At 50.8% G+C, this 16,012-nt stretch overlaps 8 protein-coding genes across 8 annotated transcripts; 3 read left to right on the top strand and 5 right to left on the bottom strand.

Annotated features, from left to right (window-relative positions):
* Positions 1 to 482: 482 nt before the first annotated feature.
* On the bottom strand, positions 483 to 2,373 carry BDZ99DRAFT_36755 (kinase-like protein). Its single transcript, XM_033714766.1, has 3 exons — positions 2,079 to 2,373; positions 969 to 2,027; positions 483 to 904 (listed from the first exon to the last, which is right to left on the bottom strand). The coding sequence occupies exons 1-3, from the start codon at positions 2,145 to 2,147 to the stop codon at positions 791 to 793; spliced, it is 1,242 nt and encodes a 413-aa protein (XP_033576762.1). The 5' UTR covers positions 2,148 to 2,373; the 3' UTR covers positions 483 to 790.
* BDZ99DRAFT_36754 (halotolerance protein) lies at positions 2,374 to 3,477 on the bottom strand. Its single transcript, XM_033714765.1, has one exon. The coding sequence runs from the start codon at positions 3,311 to 3,313 to the stop codon at positions 2,600 to 2,602; it is 714 nt and encodes a 237-aa protein (XP_033576761.1). The 5' UTR covers positions 3,314 to 3,477; the 3' UTR covers positions 2,374 to 2,599.
* Positions 3,478 to 3,604: 127 nt separating this feature from the next.
* On the top strand, positions 3,605 to 5,168 carry BDZ99DRAFT_499076 (putative aldo-keto reductase). The gene is made up of 2 exons (XM_033723620.1): positions 3,605 to 4,141; positions 4,197 to 5,168. The coding sequence occupies exons 1-2, from the start codon at positions 3,976 to 3,978 to the stop codon at positions 5,048 to 5,050; spliced, it is 1,020 nt and encodes a 339-aa protein (XP_033576760.1). The 5' UTR covers positions 3,605 to 3,975; the 3' UTR covers positions 5,051 to 5,168.
* Positions 5,125 to 7,453, bottom strand: BDZ99DRAFT_499075 (uncharacterized protein). Its single transcript, XM_033723619.1, has 5 exons — positions 7,159 to 7,453; positions 7,035 to 7,098; positions 6,293 to 6,975; positions 5,959 to 6,239; positions 5,125 to 5,889 (listed from the first exon to the last, which is right to left on the bottom strand). Exons 1-5 carry the CDS (start codon positions 7,314 to 7,316, stop codon positions 5,192 to 5,194), a joined length of 1,884 nt encoding a protein of 627 aa, XP_033576759.1. The 5' UTR covers positions 7,317 to 7,453; the 3' UTR covers positions 5,125 to 5,191.
* A 1,772-nt stretch (positions 7,454 to 9,225) lies between these two features.
* BDZ99DRAFT_571546 (uncharacterized protein) lies at positions 9,226 to 9,564 on the bottom strand (the record flags this gene model as incomplete). Its single annotated transcript, XM_033728102.1, has 3 exons — positions 9,442 to 9,564; positions 9,357 to 9,389; positions 9,226 to 9,308 (listed from the first exon to the last, which is right to left on the bottom strand). Exons 1-3 carry the CDS (start codon positions 9,509 to 9,511, stop codon positions 9,226 to 9,228), a joined length of 186 nt encoding a protein of 61 aa, XP_033576758.1. The 5' UTR covers positions 9,512 to 9,564.
* Positions 9,565 to 10,337: 773 nt separating this feature from the next.
* BDZ99DRAFT_532494 (putative O-methyltransferase) lies at positions 10,338 to 12,124 on the top strand (the record flags this gene model as incomplete). The annotated part of the gene is made up of 5 exons (XM_033726480.1): positions 10,338 to 10,536; positions 10,636 to 10,845; positions 10,885 to 10,946; positions 11,050 to 11,579; positions 11,646 to 12,124. 5 exons carry the CDS (start codon positions 10,338 to 10,340, stop codon positions 11,806 to 11,808), a joined length of 1,164 nt encoding a protein of 387 aa, XP_033576757.1. The 3' UTR covers positions 11,809 to 12,124.
* Positions 11,936 to 13,009, bottom strand: BDZ99DRAFT_509219 (S-adenosyl-L-methionine-dependent methyltransferase; the record flags this gene model as incomplete). Its single annotated transcript, XM_033724387.1, has 3 exons — positions 12,192 to 13,009; positions 11,987 to 12,154; positions 11,936 to 11,947 (listed from the first exon to the last, which is right to left on the bottom strand). The coding sequence occupies exons 1-3, from the start codon at positions 12,627 to 12,629 to the stop codon at positions 11,936 to 11,938; spliced, it is 618 nt and encodes a 205-aa protein (XP_033576756.1). The 5' UTR covers positions 12,630 to 13,009.
* A 1,178-nt stretch (positions 13,010 to 14,187) lies between these two features.
* On the top strand, positions 14,188 to 14,626 carry BDZ99DRAFT_388032 (cytochrome P450; the record flags this gene model as incomplete). The annotated part of the gene is made up of 2 exons (XM_033715554.1): positions 14,188 to 14,389; positions 14,418 to 14,626. 2 exons carry the CDS (start codon positions 14,188 to 14,190, stop codon positions 14,624 to 14,626), a joined length of 411 nt encoding a protein of 136 aa, XP_033576755.1.
* Between the last annotated feature and the right edge of the window lie 1,386 nt (positions 14,627 to 16,012).

The following is a 16,012-nucleotide window of genomic DNA, read 5'->3' as shown; positions in this document are numbered from 1 at the left end:
AGAACCTGGACATGAGCTCTTGCAAATCCAGACACGAGCCTCGTAAGAGTACAATGAACATCATCAACAAAGGACCATGATGGCCGTCTACAGCTTCTTCGGCGGTGATTACCCAGGGTCTCGCAGCGCCATTCGGGACTTCTGCTCGCGATTTTGTCCACCACATCAGAGCCATGTTCAGCTAAGTCTTGCTCCACCGATGCCCTGCTCCCCACATCGACGAGGAACTCCTCCGGTCTGAGCAACGCTTACGCCGTGTCTAGCTTCTTGAAAGAAGAATCCGAGCAAGAGGTGGAGACTCTTTTATACCCAGGCCCGAAAGAAAGAACGCCGACCGTCACGTGCGAAATCACGTGGTCCATGTATCAGTTTTGCACTGCTTGGATGGACATATATGCATAAGGGGTATCGAGTCGGGTTTTCATTAGACTGTATTTTCCGGTTTCATGAGCAGGTGTTCATGCATATCTTCCTTGTTATGTCTTCGTAGTCACGGGTTGCAGATAAAGAGACATTTGCTTCTTATGCGCATATGGCACTGTCCATAATTCAAAACTCAAAAATGTAGATTAGCTTTGATATTGAAGTCGTACAGGCGTCGTTAGCATGTTTATACAAGACGGACCTTATAAACAACGCCTCTTGGGAGGAGTGAGCTAACGCTCCTTCTTTGTCTGCTAAGGAGCATTTTCATACTCACTACACAAACGCCCAATGACATGATAGACTCTATCGGTAATAGTAATAGCTTGCATGGCATCAAGCCAGCCTTGGAAGTCGACACGCCTTCTCAATACCCGAAAATGCCTCTAGAGCTCCTAACCCGACCGCAGTGCAACACGATCCATGGATGCTCCAGGACCTCATCGAGCGGCAGCCGCTTGTCTGGATTCAAGACGAGAAGCTAGAAGAGCGTCAGTACATCTCCATCAAAACTAATCGCTAGACGCTAATGAGGAGAAACTTACTGCCCTAATAAACGACTTCGCCTCCTTCGACATCTCAACCCCAGTCCTCTGCACCCTCCCCGTCAGAATCTTCTTCTGCGTCAGCTCCGCCGACGGCATCTCAAACGGCGGCTTGCCCGTCATCAACTCATACGCCAACACGCCTAACGCCCACAGATCCACATTTCGATTATAGAACTCCTCCTCCCCCCTTCTAACCTTCCTCAGCTGCCTCGCAATCTCCGGCGGGATATAATCAATAGTCCCGCACAGCGAACTCCTCAGATTCGAAGCCGAATGCACGCTATACCCAAAATCCGCCAGCTTGATTTCCCCATGAAACCCCAGCAAGATATTCTCCGGCTTGATATCGCGATGCATCACGTTCTTCTTGTGCATATACGCCAGCGCATCCGCAACCTGCGCCACATACACCGCAGCGACGTGCTCGCTGAACTTGCCCTGCTTCTGCAGCTTCCCGTACAACTCGCCGCCCGCCGCGTACTCGAGGACTAGGAACACGCGCGTGGCGTCGTAGAACCAGGTGTAGAACTTCAGGATGCCCGGGTGCGAGAGGTTGGAGTGGATCTCGATCTCGCGGCGGACGAGGTTCTCGTCGCCTTCGCGCGCGATCTGCGCTTTGGTGAGGACCTTGAGCGCACAGATGAAGGAGGAGTCGCGATGGCGCGCGAGGTAGACGCGGCCGAATTTGCCGCGGCCGAGGGCTTTGCCGATTTCGAAGCTGCCGAGGTGGAGGTGCGGGTGGTAGTCGAGGGAGGTTCGGGTGAAGGTCCTAGGGGTGGAAATTCGGCGGGCGCTTTGCTCGACAAGTTGCAATTTCTCGACATCTTCCTCGTCAGAGGAATTGGCATCATCGAGGTATTTCGAAGCGGACGCGACATCTTGCTGAGGCGGGTTCCGGTTGAGAGTCGCGAGAGCAGCGATTGTTCCGTTTTGGGTATGGTTGAGGAGCGCTTGCTTGAGGAGGTCCTTAGACGGTCCTTGAGCTCGAACGTTGGGCTTGGTAACGCGCTGGCGTAGATTGGACGCGGGTCCGGCGATTTTGAGGATCTTTGGGGGCTTTGAACCTAAGTTAGCATTATTAGGAAGTTGGGAATTGAGATCCCTTACCCTGCCCTTCGTGGGTCCGCCTAACCCAACAAGTTGCCGCATCCGATTCGCAAAGCCTTGATCGGCCATTCTACTATAGATAGAAACAAGAGTCAAATATGTTGGGGGCAGACGTGGTGAGATTGTATTATCAGGTAATGTGGTGGCAGTGGGAGACGTTCAAGTTCGGTTCGAGATTTTGGAAGATGCCGTGGACGGGCAAAGCCCGCGCAGTTTATAGGAACACAGTTGGGGAGTGTGTAGTGAATGGTTTTCGAATTTGGTGAATAGTTTACGGATGCCATAGCAACGAGACCATTGCTTTGCTTCCGTTTTTGGCATCGCGCCCAAACCTTACAGAAGGTGTTTCGCCGCAGCTTTGCTGATAGTTCATTGCCGCATCGTCGCGTGTAAGTTTGATTAGCTTTCTATTGATTTGAGCCCTGATTCATTCCCCAGGGAGTATATTGGTCGCTTTGAAGGGGTATCTGTGTTGGGATATTCGGGTGTTGGTTGTTCCTGAAAAATCTTCCATTTGATGCTCATACTGCGGAATCCGGTGTCCTGACAATTTCCTTCAGTCCGAGCCTAGCGACGATGACTTCCACAATCTCTTGAAAGTTCACCATCGCGCCGATACCCGTATCTCCACAAGCCAGCTCTTTCTCAGCAGGACGCAGGACTTGAATCCAACCACCGTTCTCCACCCCCCAATCGTTCTCTAGAAGCTTCACGTGTTGCGCCGTGATAGGATGCTTCCACATAGCCGTATTCATCGCCGGCGCCACAACAATCACCTTCTTCTCCAAGCCGTGACGCACCACATCCAGCTCCCCTGTTGTATCCCAAGCCCGAATAGTCGACAGCAAGAGATTATCACAGAGCCCGCCAGCAATCTTCGCGAGCGAATTCGCGCTCAACGGCGCCACCACCATGATATCCGCCCACCTCCGGAGCTCGATATGCAGGATCTTGTTTCCCCGTACCCATGGCTGTTTCCATTCGTCCTCATCCTCGTATATGCCATCGACATTTGGCGACGTGAATATCGTATCCAAGTCCGGTTGCTCCGTGCTTTGTCCGGCTAGGAACGCGGTAGCGGATTTGGTGAGGATGATGCGTATTGAGATGTTGCTGTAGCGTGCGAGTGCAGCTATGATGACGGGGATTTTTATCGTGGCGACAGAGCCAGAGGCGCAGAGCAGGATGTGGTATTTGCCGCTACCGAGAGGGATAGGAGTCTTGTCCTTTGGCATCTTGCTTGTATTGCAGTATTGAAAAAGGGAGTCCCGGAGAGCGTCCTGGTTCGATGAAACTATATTCTGGAGCTTCGTACAGTCAATAAGTCGTGTTAGTGGTAGCAGCAAGATACACAATCAACTTGAGTTTACTATGGCCGGTAGCTTTGTAATGTCGAGATGGATGGGATGCAAAAGACGATGAGATGAGGTTGAGCCCTAGGCTTGGCATTGCAGGATGACACACGTGATCCAGCAATCTGACATTACCCACCCCTGAATCTATCTCATCCCCTCAACACCTTGCGACACTTAACAAAATCTCACGAGACGCTCCGCAGAACATCAACGAATGGGGACAACACAGTATTTCGTATACCCATTGTCACCCTGATAGCCACTTAACTCCATCTTATCCCCGCACTCACGTCATGGATTTTCCCCACTTCAATTACCCCTCGTACGAAATTTCCATCACCTAGATTAGCTATGAATGGTGCAAGTAATGCGGAGATGGAACCCGGGTGGTTCATTCATATTTGCCGGGTCTAGGATAGTGATTTATAATTGCCGTAGTTGAAAACGTGTTTGTATATCTACCTCGTCGATCCTCTTTGTTCCTCCACCTATCCACTTCTCAACCTCCATTACCTCAACCGAGCCTGCCCTACACCATCAAAATGTCCCTCCCAACCGCCCCCCTAGGCAAAAACGGCCCCCTCGTCCCGCGCCTGGGCTTCGGCCTGATGGGCCTGAGCGCCTACTACGGCGCCCCAAAGCCAGACGCCGAGCGCTTCGCCGTCCTCGACAAAGCCTACGAGCTCGGCTACCGCTTCTGGGACTCCGGTACCCTCCCCCCATCCCCTCACAAACCTCCCCGTAACTAAACCCCCCCACCCAGCCGACGTCTACAACGACAACGAAGACATGCTCGGCGCCTACTTCGCGGCCCACCCCGACCGCCGCGCCAACATCTTCCTCGCAACCAAATTCGCCGCGCCCATCAAAGACTCCGGGCATACAGAAAACTGCAGCGAGCCGGGCTACGCCAAGCAAGCCTGCGCGCGCAGCCTGAAGCGGCTCGGCGTCGACCATATCGATCTGTACTACGTGCACCGTCTCGACCGCAAGACCCCCATCGAGAAGACCGTGCAAGCGCTCGCAGAGCTGAAGGCCGAGGGCAAGATCCGCCACATCGGGCTCTCCGAATGCAGCGCCGAGTCTCTGCGCCGGGCCCACAAGGTTCACCCGATCACAGCCGTGCAGCTCGAGTACTCGCCCTTCGCGCTGGACATCGAGAACCCGCAGATCGGGCTGCTGGCGACGGCGCGCGAGCTGGGCGTAGCCATTGTCGCGTACTCGCCGATCGGGCGCGGGATCCTGTCGGGCGCGATCAAGAGCCGGGCGGACTTCGCGGAGGGCGACTTCCGCGCGTTCCTGCCGCGGTTCTCGGAGGAGAATTTCGCCAAGAACTTTAAGCTTGTGGACCAGATTCTGGCGGTGGCGAGGGCGAAGGGGGTGACGGGGAGCCAGGTGACGCTGGCGTGGCTGTTGAGACAGGGGGAAGATATTTTTCCGATTCCCGGCACGACGAATGTGGATAGAGTGGTGGAGAATGTGGAAAGTTTGAAGATCGAACTCTCGGAGGAGGAGGCGAAGCGGATTCGGGATGCGAGTGAGGCGGCGGAGGTGTTTGGAGAGCGGTATCCGCCGGCTATGACCGTGGCTTTGTTTGCGGATACGCCGCCGTTGTAGTGGTTTAAGCTAGGTCTAATTGTGAATCAAGACTAAGGTTCTGTAAGAATGTGCACGTTCAACGTCCATAAACTAAGGGGGTAGCACAGACTACTACGTGGGAATCAAATCAGTCCATTAGCTACTATCCTACGCTCTGCTTCACCAAACTCCAGGGCCCCCATTATTCTGCGGCCACGGCAGCTGCGCGCTAATATCCCACGGAAAGAAGTCCTCTATCATCATATTCTGCATAACCTCGTCCCAACCGGGGCCATTGAACAAAGTTTCTGATTGGTTAGTCGGCGCATCGAGAGCACCCCATGCCGGCATAGGGAGGCTGTGCCCATTGTTCGCGGGATTGGCCACCCTTGGTATGCCTCCATCCGGTTTTGGATGCGTACTGCCCTCTTTAGGAGGCTGCCGTCGCAGGCCCTGTGCTTCGTATCGCTCCAGCCACGAAAGGACGAAGCCGATTGCGCGTTGCGAGATAGCCCATACGTCATCGCCGATGGAGAGGCGCTTATGGAGGTTGCTCGCTGCGACGGCGAGGTCGTATACGGGCTTGACTTCGCGGCTGCCGGCGCCGCTGTTGGAAGAGGACAAGGCTGTTTTTGTGGCCACTAGAAGGCTGTACCATAGCATGGTGTGTGATGTTTGTGGGAGGTGCATTACGACGTCGTTGGGTAATTCGCACATCGTGCTGATGCAGTTTTTGGAGCCAGAGAAGAGGTCTTTAATGATCGAGTCCCGTGGGAGGCTTGACTCGGGATGGTGGAGAGACATAATTGGGATGTTGTGATGGAGAAAGCTTTTGTTGATGTAAATTGGTATGGCTTGGAGGTCGCGCAATAGTGACTCTACCTAGAGTTAGAGCCAAGGCGTATTATAGTAGGATATCAACGAAGAAATAGAGTTAAAGAACTCACGTGGAATATTGGGATCATCTTGAGAGTGTCGCGCGAGGATCTCTCTGCCGAGTTCTTTAACGTCGCTGAGCTGTCGGTGCCACTCAAAAGATGCGTTAACTTGGTGCAGGATATCTTGACAGGTAATGATGTCTTCAGTGCCCCTTGATAAGAGCTGGATATCAATGAATGTCTTGAGGTATACATCTGAGGGGTACTCTGGCCGAGTTGCAAGATCCTCGCAGCATCGGCCAATCCAGTCGGTATGTCTCATGTAGAGTTGCTTCCGAAATAGAGAAGACCTGAGCTGGTGTTAGCGTCGCTCACTGTTTAGACTCCATGGAGGGCTACTTACACAGAGTACAAGTAATAGCAACCAAGAAGAGCTCGTTTTTCAGCAGAAGTATGATGTCGTGCCTCTGCATCTGTGTCTTCTTGTAGGTGTCCTTGCACTTCCGCGGCAATGTCCCGTAGCCCAAAATTGTGGTCTCTGTCAAGCCCTAAATCCACAACAATCGAAATGGCCATTTGGGTAATCATGTAAAGTTGACGTCGTACAGTTTCAAAGTGGTAATGGTGCCAAGCAATGTGAACGAGGAGCCCCAGAAGCAGGTCCATACTTCTCTCATCAGTCATGACCAGGCGGTTGCATATGGTGGTTCTGAATTCGGTCTCTAGTTTCCTCTGCAACGGCAAGTCGTCTTCTGTTGAAGCTGTCAAGATGGCTAGGAGTAAGAAGGGGTATTCTAGACGAAGGGAAAAGACCGTCGTATCTGGCGGGATAATTACAAAAGGAAATAGTGGCATCTTCACTTTCTGAAACTTTGCTATTAGTCGATCTCCCGCGCTGATGGTAAGAAATCCGCGAGAAAAGACATCGTGAGTCTGCGCTATGGCAGTCTGCGGCTCGGCTATCGGAGTAGGGCGGGGGGACTGATTAGGAGTCGAGTCCAGTAAGTGCTGTCCTCGAGATTGGTAGCGTTGTTCGGCTATAGAAGTAGCAGACACGGGCGATTCAGCAGCTTTCTCCTCCCGTCTCTGGAAACATTGATGTTAGAATAGCCTCCATCATAAAGGAGGACAAAATGACAACACACCCGTAGAGCCAGTTCGGCCGCCAAGCTGTTAACCTGGTCTTGGAGCTGGTCAAGGCGGTCTTTCCTATAAACATGCTGTCAGCCTATGTACTAATTCGCAAGGTTGCTTTGATCTTTCTCGTACCTTCTAGAAGGAGCCTGAGCCCGAGCGGGTTTAACAAAGACACATTGATGGCCCAGCCTTGCACAGCGCTCGCAGGTATCGCTGCCCTCCAGAAGTGTGCATCTAACCTTTAGTTCGCCGCACCGGTTGCATACTCTCCGCCGCGAAGGCCTATTCATCGTGGTCGTGTCACCAAAGGGGTGTAGCGATGGGGTGGAGGTGCCGGAGACGGAGTCGGAGTTTCAGCCCTGGAGAGTGCCCAGGTGGTTGAAACTGACTAGCACCAATCTATACTAGCGCCATGCAATATAGCTACTCCTCATTCAAGTCTTTACGTTGCACCCCATCCGAGAATCACCCACTAAGAATTGGTGGAGTGTTTTCCGAGCAGATTTGGGCACGCTTAGAAGAATTTAGACTAGCGGCTTGGCCCCCTTAAATTCTCACCAATTCTCGGTAGTGGGTGATTCTCGGTGGGGGGGGGAACAACGTTATTATAAAGTGGTTCGAGGGAATTCCCCCTCAGGTTTACGAAGGAGCTCGTTTTTCTTGAGTCATATGCCCTCGCCTAATCTCAGTGGCAGGGTAGGACTCAAGAAAAACGAGCTCCTTCGTAGGCGGTCCTTCTCTTCCGGCTTAGCGTGTTTTTCTGCCTTATATAATCAGTCTTCGAACGTCTAAGTTAGGTTAACTATAAAAACATATACCCTGCTTCTAACTCCACTTTCTCGTCTCATGCATTCCCACCAGATCACCCCCCCTTTCAAATTCTCGCTTGAAGAAGGCATGTGTTCGGCTACATGCCACAGCTCACGCTCCGCCTCTTCACCGCTTTACCGCCTCGTCCGGAGCCATCTCATCTCGTCTTTCCATTATCTTACCGTCGTTAACAACTTTTAGCGCCTCCTCGCCCGCTCGCCTTTTATCCCCTTCAACTTGGTATCGTCTACAAAGCCAGCATTAAGCAGCTTCCGCACATCGATCGATCTCCTCGCGGAACACCCATATTATTTAGAATATTCCCAAATCCCTCGTTCCGCCGTTGCTGTCAATTCTCACCTCTCTGCCTCCGATGCTCTCTCAATCTCTAGGCGCACAAGGCCCAGGCAGCACCGGCGTCGCAGGCGGTGCCAACTGCGACTGCTGCCTTCGGGGCAAATGGCGCGTGCCGCCCTCCTCAAATCCTTATTGGCGCCTGTGGTCTCTGTCTGCAGGACTCAGGTTTAGATTGTGAACTTTGATTTTCTTGAGTGACTATCTAACAGAATATATAGAAAAAGGAACGCCCCCAAGGGGCGTGACGCTACTTGATGCTACTCGACGCCAGTGTGGTCAGTAATCCGTCCTAAAATCCCGTCTTCGGTTGACGGATTATAATAGCCCCGGATTGGCCCTATTGAGTTAGGACCGATTGGATTGGACGGTTAGTAGCAGACTAGACGATGGATTATTTGTATTGATACATTACGTGTTTACTTGAAGAGGTAAGGCGCTGTCCTAATCTAGCATAGAGAGGAACGCGTGGGGGCATGGGGGCGGAGATGCTAGGTGAATTTACCCCTAAAAAGCGTATTTCTACCACAACAACGCATAATCTTGGCACGTTTACCGAAGTAATCCGGACTACGAAGAGATTGAAGGCGGGAAAGCCTCCGACTGGACGGACTAGGACGGGAAGGAAATCTACTCTGCCCCCAATCCGTCGGCGGACGGATTATTGACCACTCTGGAATGAGCTTGTCGAATGATATAAACACACAGGATATGCAATATAGCAAGTAAGCTGGTAAACTGCGGCGTAGACCTTCCACTTATCAAATGGGCGTCTAGGCGCGCTGATGCAGCAGGAGCTAACGGAATTCCATAGATCTTCAAACACGAGCCTTCATACATTAGTCGATTTCCTGCCGCCATCTGCCACCCCGCAGTCCATCACAAGAACAGGCTGATCACCATTGATATCATCACAACAGGCAAAAGTGGACGAGCGTCAAAATTACCAGTCGATTTGTGCTATAATTCACAGGTCGCCCCTGGCCTCGTAAAATCTTATCTCCACCCAACCGTTTAACGTCCACCATCCCTTCATCACTTATCGTTGATAGCATGATAAGCGTAAACCACGTCCTCGTCGCGATCGACGTCGGGATAGACCACATATTCGTCGTTATCTGGGAGCCATGTCAATGCTTAACTCCACCATGCTGACTGTGCATTACCTGTAGGCTCGGCCGGCGCGGAGATTTTTGCCGCTTTATGTGTTAGTGGAACGCCTTGCGGCCCGCTCCCCTCGAGTAGACTCACTTTCGATGCTTACAGGTACCGCCAGTATGGTGGTTCCAAAAAGGAAGACCATGACAATGTGGAGTCTCATGGTTTGCTGATGTTTGGGTCTCGTTTGAGTCTTGAAAATTGCAGAATTCGCGGACTGCTGATGCGGGGAATGACTGTGCGTTTTGACTAGAAACTCTCATATACTCATACCCGTTGCGATTGTGAAACGAACCGAAGACTCGGTCAATATCTCTAGTCCAGTGCTTCTTTCTCATACCGTATGCCATGTCAAGCTGCTTTGGCTTGCTGCAGGGTACCGGGTATAGCCCCTAGAAACTCCCATATGAGCGGAAGTTAATATACGTGACATATGGCTAGGATTTTCGGAGACCGAGTTGCCTGTACCACAATATTGGCGGTCTGGAGTGCATGATCGCCAGCATACGGGCCTAGCGGTATGCGCATGATTTGGAAAACGATTTCGGCAGAACATTTTTGCCCCCCTTCGGACTGTCTTGTCTGCATTTCTCCGCTTGCGATGAAATTCAGCTCTCGTTGGACTAGTTTGCTACCTCACGTCCTCGTTCTGGCCATAGGTGATGTCAGCTCGAAAAGATTCGACTAGTCAGGCACCTCCGTGCACCACTCAATAGCTTCATCAATACACCCCACTCCTCTACATCTGTTTGCCGCTGCTGTGTACACTCTGCCCCCAGCACCACATTGGCTCCCTCCACTTTGTTCTCACGGCGCAAGCAAAGTCCCGACATGCTGGAAAGCTGCGAAAGCTCCCAAATCTAGCCCAAGGTCGCAACGGGCATCGCTTCCACCCTTTCTTTCCGAAGGGAAGTGAACAAGAAACACACGAAACAGACTATCACTTCCAAGACCACACTCGAGTCTCTTGATTCTTCCGCTTCTACACGATGACTTCTCGCACAGAGGAGCTCGCGACATCCGTATCGGAGAACCTGGCGAAACTGCAGGATTATCTGAAGGCCAATAATCTCCCAGATCTCTCCATCGAGGACGACGTTCCGCTCCAATTTCAATTCGAGCCAGATTTTGCTTCTCCTAGAGATGCCGCCATCATAGCTCGCAGAGAGCTTTTAGCTTTGCTTTCAGGTTATTTCACTTTGGCGGCTTAGACAGTACGCGCGCATTAGATGCCATAATATAGCGTGCTAAAAATTCAGCAGGCCACCGAGTTCGCAAATATTCAAGCTGTTAGCCGATTCAATATTGCTTCAAGCTTTCCTGATGGTCACGATACCGCTACGTACGATGAGCTAGCTGAAAGATGCCGGCTGCCAGAGCCAGAAGTCAGACGCATCGTACGAGCGTTGCTCCCGTCATATATATTTCAGGAGAAAGGTAATGGAATAGTTGCGCACACAGCAGCTTCTAAGAAGTTAGCTCGAAATCATCTTATGTGTTAGTGGATTGACATGACCGCGAGCGAGATACATCCAGCGGCATTGAGATTTACGGATGCAATGCAAAAATGGCCGGGTTCAGAAGAGCCGAACCAAACCGTAAGTGCACATCGTATCTCTCTGGTCATTCCCAATGCATTTCCCAAAATCCGCACTATGGTTCTAGAATAGCACATGCATTGCTGATTTCCACCTTTGGCAGGGCTACAACCTCGCAAATGGCACGGAAGATCACGCCTTCGCGCATATGGCCAAGTTCCCTGGACGTTCTGAGAGATTCGCGGCAGCAATGGCGCTCTTTAGTAAGGGCCCAGGAAACTCCCCGAAGTGGCTACTGGAGAACTACCCCTGGGGACATATCGGTTGCGAGACGATAGTGGACGTTGGCGGATCTAGCGGGGAATACAGCATTCCCATTGCACAAGCATACCCTGACCTGAAATGCATCGTTCAAGAACTACCAGAGGTCATCACAAAGGCCAGTCCAACCCTTCCATCCGATCTCAAGGAACGAGTCTCTTTCATGGCGCACGATTTCTTCACCGAGCAGCCAGTAAAGGGTGCTAATGTTTACCTTCTGCGGTGGGTGTTGCATGACTGGTCTGATAAATACGCTATCCGCATTTTACGGGCATTAGTACCGGCGCTTGAAAGCGGTTCGAAGATCGTGCTTCACGAGCACATTCTGCCTGAGCCCGGCGAGGCCCCTACCCTCCAGGAGAGAACGCTCAGGTGAGTTAAGAAGAGCACCTTGGAATATCTTCCTTTGAAACGAAAGACTAAGGAATTCAATCGCAGGATCTTTGACACGGGCATGAGGGAGCTCACGAACGGCAAAGCGAGAGAGGTTCGCGACTGGGAGGCGTTGCTCGCTTCAGCCGACCCTTGTTTCAAAATTGAGAAGATTGGAACGCCTCGTGGTTCTGACCTTGGAATAATTGAGGTGGAATGGAAATCATAGCTGGGAATGGCGAGGGCAAACTTTGGAAGGCTGCATTTGCTTTCTAAAGCTTTGCATGATATATAGGAATCTGTGTCGATTCTGAGGGGATGTATTTGAAGACAAAAAAGCGAATAGTGAGAGTGTCCTATCGCTTTCCCTCCACTCACGTTTCAGTAACTTCCGTCATCCATGTTACTTCGATAACCGCCAGGATAGAGCCAGGCGAGCTAATAATTCTTTCGAGCGAGAACCGATTGTCAGCCGCTGCGAAAAGGTCCATCCATTCCTGTGCACTACGTTCCTTTGAGTTGAATAGTTGTTTCATTGTCAGGTCGTATCCCCTTTGAAATTTGTAAGTAAAGTGCTGGTACTAGCAGGCATAGAAGCGCGGGTTGTCTTACCACAACAGCTGAGCCTGAGATGAGGGAAGTGTTCGGAGTGGGAATGCATACCTCGTTGGCAATTATTCTTACACCGTTCTTCAGTGCAGGAATGAGGTTCCGTAGAATCTGGATTGCGTACTTGTCTGACCAGTCGTGGAAAGTGGAGCGAAAGAAATAGACATCAGCGCTCTGGACAGGTTGCTCTGTGAACATGTTGTGGCATTGGAATTGGAGTCGGTCTTTCCACGCATCTGGAACGCTCGCGGTGCAGGTTGGACTTGCAACATCTTGAACGATACATTTGACTGACGGAAACTTGCGCACAAGAGCAGCAGCAATGGAGCCATCACCTCCACCAACATCAACCACAAGACCTGGACACTTCCGAGTATCCCACGCCAGGTCTCTGATCAAGTGTGCGATGTCGAACTCTGGAGTTGTTTTCAGAAATCGCATACCGCCTGAGAATCACGAGGCGCGGTCGGGATTTTCTCGTAGGTCATCAAAAAACCCGCGTCCCGACTAATGTCGCAGAGTGAAAGCCGCCTCGTGGGGCTCCTGCGAGCCCGGCCAGTGGGAGATTGCTTCGATTGTCTTGCACCCGGCCGGCCACACCTCATCGCAGAAGTGACCGATTCATTGATTTGCTAGTGGAAAGTCCACAAGAAATCTTGAAACGGCGGAATGCTTCACAATACAATCCTTTGGTTCTTCGAAAGCGTGAAAAGCGACGGAAAGACGGAGAAGTCTGCGAACGTCCTGCACATCGAGGTTGCATCTTCGTGCGATGTCTTCGAAGGTAACTTCCTCATCAGATCCAATCTTGGAAGCAATATCGTATCGGTGAATGAACTGCAGGCTTGCAAGAACGTTATACTACGTTGAATCAGGACATTTGCATTGTGCAAGACAGCAAAGTGAGGACTATGGACTTACCGTAGGACTTGCTAGGTGCTTCAAGTATCCCAAAGGGCCCATAAGTAGTGCACGAAGCTCAGAAGTGGCCTACAGCAGCTAGGCCCTGGCTGCTGGAGGAAGCGGTAAAATTGGTGGTGCACCGTTGGAGAACGACGGGCTCTCGAGGCCTTGCGCTTGCAGGTGACCGTCGATTTCAGTGGCGAAGCGGCTAACAACAGCCGCGAGCTCTGCGATCTTGCTTTGTGTACCGGACATAGCGAGCTATTACTATGTCTTGGGTGTCCAGGTGGCTTTGGAAGTTGCAGAAGATGAAAATGTTGCTACGTAGTAAGGAATGGCCCTTTGGCTGATCTCTCGCGTACCAATGAGGGACTATTTATCGTCCTCCATGTACCTTTGTACGACATCTTCGGACTTCGCTTCCATGCAGCAAATCGGCACATTTCGATAGGATACATGGAGTCAAAATCCGGCTTCAACCGGATGGTTTATTCTTTCAAAACTATCATTCGGATTGCTGCTGTACTTGGCCAGGTTCCGCAATGGTGTCCAATGACCCTGGCCAAAGATAGATTCATGACATTCTGTCGAAGCTTTTCTAGCTTTCCGGACCCACCTAAGCAGTTACTCGATGTAAGCCTCTTCATCAGGTGATAAAGATCGTATATAACAAACGATCCAGGAAATCGAGAAGAAGATATACGAACACAGTGCTCAGCCCCATCGTTGCGGCAATTCTTTATTATGTACGGTGCTCACAAATCGCGACCTGGAGAGCAATGGGTCAGAACACATCGAGGCTGTGAACGTTCTTTTCGAGGCTTAGTAAGTCTTACTCAATGAAGGAGGCTTGACTGATATGTTATAGCTTAGCGGCGGCCCGCGAAGTAGCTGTCAGCCTCACGACAATTATCTATTATCTACTACTCAGTGAAAGTGTCCATCGGAAACTGATAGACATCATTCGCAACGGTAACGATACTGCGATCCCATATGTGTACTTATCAAGTGCTTTGCTGCAGGCATGTCTAACTGTTTGATCAGTAACGCTGTAATCAAAGAATCCCTAAGGGTCCACACCTCGAACAGCCCTCCGATGGAAAGGATCGTGCCACAGGGAGGCCTCAAAGCTGATGACTATCATGTGCCCGAATGCACAGCAGTTGGGATTCCTCAGTACTTGGCGCATCGTGATCGCGATATATATGGAGCGGATGCACAAGATTTCAGGCCCGAACGCTGGCTTGAGGCGGACAACACTTCATTAAAAATGATGGATCAGAACTTCTTAACGGTAAGTTACGTAATATTCCGACTGCTTAAGAGCGCATCTGACGTTTCAGCAGTTCGCAAAAGGTTGCCGTGGATGTGTCGGCCGTGAATTGGCGATGATAGAAATGCGTACCTTCCTTTTGAAGGTGCTGGAAAGATTCGATATTAGCTGGGCGTATAAAGACCTACGGCTAAGAACGGCGAACTACTGGATGATGGAATATTTCGATTTCTTCGTTCAATTCAAGGAACCGAAACATTGAATCGCATCGGAAGCGGAGCGCGACCATAACTCGCTGGGACTTACCCAGGTGGACATCAGCGCATCTTTGTACAGGATGTACGGTCAGCAGCAGAACTCACTGACAGACTGTTTGAAACGAAACTCAGAAAAGCAGTAGGATAAAAGGAACAAAAATGAAAAAAGAAGAAGAAAAACTGGAGGAAATACAAGGGGAAAACCACTTTACTCGGGTTGTAGATACAACCCAGGATCAACAACTCATACGGTTCATACGCAGAGTAATACGTTACTGCTGCGCTGATGTTGCACTACCTGTTACTTCCTCCTATATTAGCATGATTGTTTTTCCTTTCGGCTCGGCTGCGCTGGTAGCCCTAGGGAGTGTATCACCCTTCTTCTATACATACGGCCCGTACGGCCTCTACAATGAAAGCAGAGTCCACATTGACAACCTGAGCAATTTTCGTTCTCCTAAGCCGCGTCATGGGGATTGGTACGACTCACATACCAGTACAAATTCGGCAGAATCGGGGCTAGTATGAGATGCGTACCATTACAAAGTTGGCGCCATGGGGATTGTTACGATATCTGTACCCTTCCGAAGGGCGCACCATTACGAAGAGACTGAGGTAGGGACCATTACGGGCTGCGTGCCATTTCAAAGTTTATACCAATACGAAGGTGCATGTAAGGGACCAGTACGGACTTTACACCATTACGAGAAATGCATGATTCGTACCATTACTGAGAATCTACTAGTACGACAAGAGCCCAAACGGGCTCCTCACAGTGCACCATTACGAAATTGCGGAGCATCATTGGCGGAAACTACACGCAGATGCATGACCTGACGACTCGCAGCTATATTTAGAGCAGCGCAACGCTAACCGCAAGGAGTACAGTGGATAAAGTCCGTGCCTTCACGTCATCCCTTCTTCAACATTTTCAGTACTTATCTGATAAGCTTTTGCTTGACGACGTAAACCTCTTCCCCTTTCATTTAGAGATGGGCGCTGTGAGAGAGCTCCTTCTAAATAGTCTTGGATTATGGTTTATCTAGGGCCCTCTCGTGGTTGTAATTCCTGTAAACGGCGACGGAAAAAGGTTTGCCTTATTGCTCCTCGCTCCCAAGAATGCAACTTGACTGATACGATGTATGTTGCCTTACTTATAGTGCGATGGCACCCGTCCGGTGTGTATAGAAGCTTTTATTTGTAGATGGCTCCAGCATCTTGTAGAGTCCACTCCCACAAGTCTAACCTTTGTAATCAGTCGTGTATGAGATGTATCAACGCAAACCGCGCATGCGGTGGCTATGAAGACCCTGGGTTCTCTGGGTTCCGACTCTACGAAGCACGCGGTGCCAATCAGTCGTCCTCTTTTATTACAACGGCTCGAAAGTGCT

The sequence above is a fragment of the Mytilinidion resinicola genome (genome assembly GCF_010093595.1).
Source record: "Mytilinidion resinicola strain CBS 304.34 unplaced genomic scaffold BDZ99scaffold_10, whole genome shotgun sequence".
Classification (NCBI taxonomy): Eukaryota; Fungi; Ascomycota; class Dothideomycetes; order Mytilinidiales; family Mytilinidiaceae; genus Mytilinidion; species Mytilinidion resinicola.
Note: the sequence above shows the minus strand (reverse complement) of the source record. Positions and strands in the feature narration are given on the sequence as shown.